Source organism: Trachinotus anak, unplaced genomic scaffold (assembly GCF_046630095.1).
Source record: "Trachinotus anak isolate AG129_WGS33_773 ecotype Australia unplaced genomic scaffold, CSIRO_AGI_Tana_v1 ptg000015l, whole genome shotgun sequence".
In the NCBI taxonomy this organism is placed as follows: Eukaryota; Metazoa; Chordata; class Actinopteri; order Carangiformes; family Carangidae; genus Trachinotus; species Trachinotus anak.
The window spans coordinates 13434749-13440748 of NW_027273866.1; the positions used below are offsets into that span (position 1 = coordinate 13434749).

General features: G+C 42.9%; 1 protein-coding gene across 1 annotated transcript; it reads left to right on the forward strand.

The window, feature by feature from the left end:
• Positions 1-1557: 1557 nt before the first annotated feature.
• On the forward strand, positions 1558-5202 carry LOC139633343 (glycoprotein hormone beta-5-like). The gene is made up of 3 exons (XM_071498938.1): positions 1558-1613; positions 2014-2212; positions 4012-5202. Exons 1-3 carry the CDS (start codon positions 1558-1560, stop codon positions 4201-4203), a joined length of 447 nt encoding a protein of 148 aa, XP_071355039.1. The 3' UTR covers positions 4204-5202.
• Positions 5203-6000: the final 798 nt, after the last annotated feature.

A 6000-nucleotide genomic window follows, 5' to 3' on the forward strand; every position in this document is an offset into this window, starting at 1 on the left:
TTCCCCTCCCTTCTTCACATCTCCCCTTCTCCTTTTGCCTCCTCCTGTCATTGTCTCCTGCGAGGGCTGACGCATCCTCCAACATGCATCTGCTCCCTCTTAAGTGAACGATCCATGCAGTAAAGGCTGTAAGACGTGGCCTGAGTAACAGCCAGCTGTGTGTGTGTGTGTGAAGAAATGTTGTATGGAATTGTCACTGGCTACACAAACAGACATAATGAAAAGAATGAGACAAAGTAGCAGGATAAGGCAAACAGCAGTGTTGGAGCTTGAGGCTGAATCATTAGAGTCGGCATGTGAGAACAGGAGCTGGGTCTGGAGCTGTGGAGCCAGCTAATTGAGCTCGGATGAGTGACAGTAGACACAGGTAGGCACTGTGTGTGAGTATGTTGTTCCCCCTCTTCCATGTGGATGACTATGAACAAAAGGGCAGACTCTTTTTCCTAATCAAGCTAATGGAGTGGGAACAAGCTGGTAGCTGAACTAGATGGGCAGTGACAGGTAGAAGGCGCCTCTGGGGGATTTCAGGAGTCAGAGGGGAAGAGAGACTGAGGTGAGGACCTCGGTCTCTTGATTGGCAGAACACAGGGTGATAAAAAGCTCTGGCTTGTACTGTCAGATCCATTAGCAGGTGGTTCAGGTCTGAGGAGCATAACGTGACAAGTACTGTGGTTCATGTTAGCTGTCCACGCTGCCAATAGAGTAACTTCAGAGCACGTACCACAGCCCTGCGCACTACAGCTGTGAGAGGAGCTGCTGCTCTGGCAGCAACAACCTTAAACTTCACAGTGTTGTTGTATTTTAGCGTCTGTTCAACAGTCAGTACATTTAATCCCTGTGTTTGTCTGTGGGGCAAAGGGAGTGAGTTACAGCTAAGATGATGCTGCAAAGGAAGACGTCACAGTGGTGAGTAAATTCAGGGAAAACTATTTAAATTTCACCAGAGGAAGCTCTGCTTTATGTGGAGTTCTTTCTTTATCTTGAGAACAGCAGATGAGGAGAAAATCTCACCAGAGGGTCGGTTTAGTAGTTGTTCCGGACCTTTTGATCATATCACATGATCTTCATCAGCAGATGGCATTTAACCTGTTGAAATTGTGGATGTTCAAATGTCTATTTTTTTTCTCAAGGTATCTCAAGTGAGCTCCTAAATTAAAAGCTCCCAAACTGAAAGACACTAAACTAAAGGTCAAGATTGAATTTTTATTTTTGAACCTAAGTTTTTAAGCAAACAGGAAATCGTTAAAAGGCTCAGGAAAAAAGAGAAATCAGTCAAGTCACTTTACATCTGAGAACATTTATGAATTTTGGTATTTTAAAGTCTGTATAGTGTAATTGATTTGGTTTCAATTACAATATGTGACAAGGGAAGAATGGCATTTTTCATCATCTTAAAATGACAGTAGCTACGGTACTTTATTTTTTCTTATATTTAATTAAAAGTTGAATTACTTTGAGTTCTCATAATGCCACTGGCATTGCCAACATATGCTAAATGGAGGAGGTACATGTTGAAAACTGGCCTGTGTGAACAGTTTCACTCAGTTATTGGGCCACATGTTTACTGGTCTGGGGAGTCCTGGTTTTGGTCTTGCACTTGAAGGAGACAAATGGTCAGTCTTTTTAACATTTGTTGGGGAAAGTCGTCAGATTCTCCCTGATTGAACAGCATCAGATTCAGTCTGGATTTAGAGAAAAAAAACAATCAAGATCAAGTCCAGCGGGAGTCCAGTTTCCTGAAGTTTGTCGGGAACCAGCTGTGGGTCAAAATATGTAACTTCAGCAAAAGGATCTACAGTAAACATTAAAGGATTCAAACTCAAACGTTTTACTGAAAGCTTCCTGAATTGACCCCAGTGTGCTGTTGTGTGGTTATGAAAGCCACAAAAAATTAAATGTTTCTGGTTGGGATTCAGCGCCTACCTACTTTAGTGTCCTTGGGTCTGCACCATAAACCTGAAGTTGACTGATTACTTAAAAAGCCTTCTTTAAAATGCCTCTTCTCACCTTCAGGAGGCTTGGATTGGTGCTTTGCTGGTTTCTACTCTGGATCTCTCATCAACCAGACTCCCTCCACAGGGTGTCAGCCGTCAACCTGCGGCGCTTCATTGGCTGTGCAGTGCGGGAGTTCACCTTCCTGGCTAAGAAACCTGGCTGCAAGGGCCTGCACATCACCACCGACGCCTGCTGGGGGCGCTGTGAGACCTGGGAGGTGAGTAGATGGGATACATGTCCTTTACAGTACACACAGAGAGGAGAGGAGAGGAGAGGAGAGAGCAGTGTAAATGTGATTATACAGAGAGGTGGCAGAGGCAAAGCTGACAACTTTACACAAAAGAATATTAGCCTGCTATTTTCATCAGCTCACACTTGAAGAGAGAGAAAAGAAGAAGAAGAAGAAGAAGAGGATGGATTAGATGCAGGTTGAGCCAGTGACACGGTCAAACACACAGACAGGCAGAAAGACAGTCAGATAAATACTGCAGATACAGAGACAGAGAGATAGGGTGATCCCCATGGAGAAAATTTGTTTTCGCTTTCCTCCTTCTGCAGGGAGGTCAGTGCAAGGACAGCTGTCCACGCAACCAGGGAATCAGCTGCTGGACAGATACAGCAAATAGATGGACATATATAGGTACAGATAGAGAGATAGATAAGTGTGCGAGATGCCTAAGAAAAACATGTTCTGTGTTTACATTCCCCTATCATGACCTAATCATGGTCACGTAGTAATGAGAGGCTATCTGAAGAGTGGAGGAGGGCAGGAGGCTTCTGGAGCAGCGTGCATTGAAACCAAGTTAACGAAAGCAGCGAGGAATCCAGAGGTTGAAATGACAGCAGCGCTTTCCCCAACAATGCCTCAAGTGCAGTAAAGACACAAATGGATGTCATAAGTTGCCAGATACTGATTATGCTGTGAAATCTCCAGTTTCATCTGGGGCATTGTATTCAGTGACAGGAGGCATTAGGAAGCTCATGATTCTCCCTGCTTTATAATTATTGCAGTGTAGCTGGTGTGTGCAGGGGGCCCGAGCTTTGCTTTGTGATATTCTTTGGATTCCCCTCAGGGAGTTGACTCATCTTTCTGTCTGCTCTACCCCACAGGGAGGTTAGGGCGCAGCGGGGAGGGGTTGATGTCGTGCCTTAGGAACGGTTAGTAAGTCAGTGGTGAAATGTGTGAACTGCAGGTGACAGGACAGTCTCTGACTGCAGCTGCCCAGCTTCAGGATTTCCTGTGCATTTATCTGAAGTTGTGATCCAGTCACACTTTTAATTACAGCAGAATAAGATCACATGGCAACACTACAAGCAATTAATAGAGGGTTTGCAGATGTGTCACGAGTCTTCTGTTAAACATGCAGCTTGATATCAAAACAGAGGCTCACTAGCAAACTTGTTATGTCCAAGTAATGAGAGGCTGAACAAAATAATTTGTTTTCACATCAGGTGACACAGAAAACAGTCTAATGTTCAGGTTGGTTTGGAGCTTGAAGACACCCCGTGGAGTTTTTGACCAGTGGTGGTGCTGTAGAGAAACATTTTTAGGAACAGGCCTGTGTGTTGTTTACATTTTGCAAGGACTTGGATGCAAGCTAAAAGCACAAATGTGATGTAGGGGGTCCTCTCCCCTGCATCATTTTGGTTCCTGATATTTGGAGAATATCTGACAGGTCAAGGCTGCCCACCAATCACTGGCTCGTCCTGGCACACACCTATTTGCATACGTGCACTCATTCATATGCCAACTTTTAGGCCATTGAAAAAAAACCATATTGAACCAAAGAAAAATAACATGTTTAATGCAGGTACCAGCTGAGGTTATCAATTGCGTTCTTGCTGAAAGTTGAGAGAGTCTGTAACGGACAGATATGAGAGTGACATCAATCTTATCTAACTCTCCACAAGAAAGCAGTTAATACAGTTCCCAAAATACTGACTCATAATATGGAAGATATTTTATAGATGTGTGTGTGTGTGTGTGTGTGTGTGTGTGTGTGTGTGTGTTTCCAGAAGCCCGTCCTGGACCCTCCCTACATTGAGTCCCACCAGCGGGTTTGTACCTACAATGAGACCCGCCTGGTCACTGTGAAACTGCCCAACTGCCAGCCCAACGTCGACCCAATGTACACCTACCCTGTGGCCTTGAGATGTGACTGTGGAGTCTGTCTGACCAGCACCACTGAATGTATAACCTCTGTGTGACTCACACTCCGATGTATCATTTGAAGCAAGTTTTCTCTTCTATACTCAAATTTCCTGACTCCTGAGGACACCAACAACACAAATCAAAGGTTAAACCAGTAAGACATCTCTACCATATTTTAGCTATTCTGTAAACAAACGGGTGAAGTTTTGATTCATTGAATTTTCATAATTTCGATGACAAACACGAGGGGATTCACTTGTAACTTTAAATTCAGCCAGTGCCTTATTTTTTCTCGAAGCATAAATGTGTGAATTCTGGTGGCACTGCTCTACGGGGAGGTCAAAGGTCAATCATGGCTGCAGAACAGCATCCCTGGAGCTGGTAGGGATTCTGCACCCTGCTACAGGACATCTCAATAGGGCAGATGTTCACTGTCACAGCGGCTCAAACCCCCATGAGCCAGTGATCTCTCAAAATTTTCTTTGATATAATATAAAATCTTTTCACCCGAGACATTTAATGAGCCTTCCCTCAGCATCTCTTGTTCAATATGCAAGAACTTTTCTTTATAAAAGATAGCAGTCACTCTTAAAGCTAGTGATTGCTGTAATGGACTCATGGTATTTAATGATTAGTCTTTCAAAGAGTAATCAGCCATTGATGGGTGGCTAATGATGTGACTGCTCGTTAGTGCTTAATTAACTGACCTGAGCTCTGAGGCCAAACGTCCTGCTGGTTAGTCGACAGTGGAGGGGGTGAAAACAGCCAGCTCTTACTAAGTGTTATCATTCGTATAAGGAGATCTGGGTTTATGTAATCCCTGAGTGTTCACGTATCACTGAGGAGCTGCAGGGCTGCGTTTGAGCCCCAAAACTCAGAGGGAAACAGAGCACACTCCTCCCAGGATACCCCCCCCACCAACCCACCCCTCCACGCCCCCACCACCCCACCCCAACTCTCTCTGTCTCTGTTGTATACTTCAGTTCTGAACTGCTGCAAAGGTCTGATTTTATGTAGGGATGGATATTAATATGGGTATTTCTTCCATTAGGGAACGTTACTGTCAGTCTTCAAAAAAAATCTGAGAATGATCTGTTTTTATTTTGAGTATTTAATTTTAAAAACTGAATATTAAAAATAATAAACTTTGGTGCATATTGAGAAGCTTATTTGTGGTTTCCCTTCATTCTTCATTATTCTGTCTTTTTATCATTGGAAGTATAGGACTTCATTTCCTGCTGTGTTAAGTGTCACAACAACTTTTGAACAAGTGAGAATAAAATAACAGGTAAAAATCTGCTAAAACTATCCATAAAATATGAAAATAATCAGTACTATTTACTATATAACTGATTGATAGCCAGGCTGAAAAGTGATCAGTGACAATCTACAAATTTGATTTTGCATCAGAGCTCAATCAGAAATACCAGAACACAGATGAGTCACCGGATGATTCTCTAACCATCAGGTCATCTAAATGACACTGAGGAGGAACGTGTTATCGTCATGACTGACACTTCAATCAATTACTGCAGAGATAATCATTAAGTTCTATTGATTCTTCCCCATTTTTAGAAGCTGAATCTGTACTCAGGTAAACAGGTTGACTTTTTTTGGCTGAGGTCACTGTTGTGTCTACCAGTGAGTGACAGTAAGTGAAACACATGATCTAATGCACAGAAAATCATTGGCTGTTATTGATTTTTGTCTTAAGCTTAAAATAACACACAGTAACACTAAAATATCAACTGTCAGTGCTACTTTACTCCTGGAGAGTGAAGTTACAGGTACTTACTTTAGAGTTCACGTGCACGAGTAACACTCTTATCTACATGACTTGAAATAGTAATCAA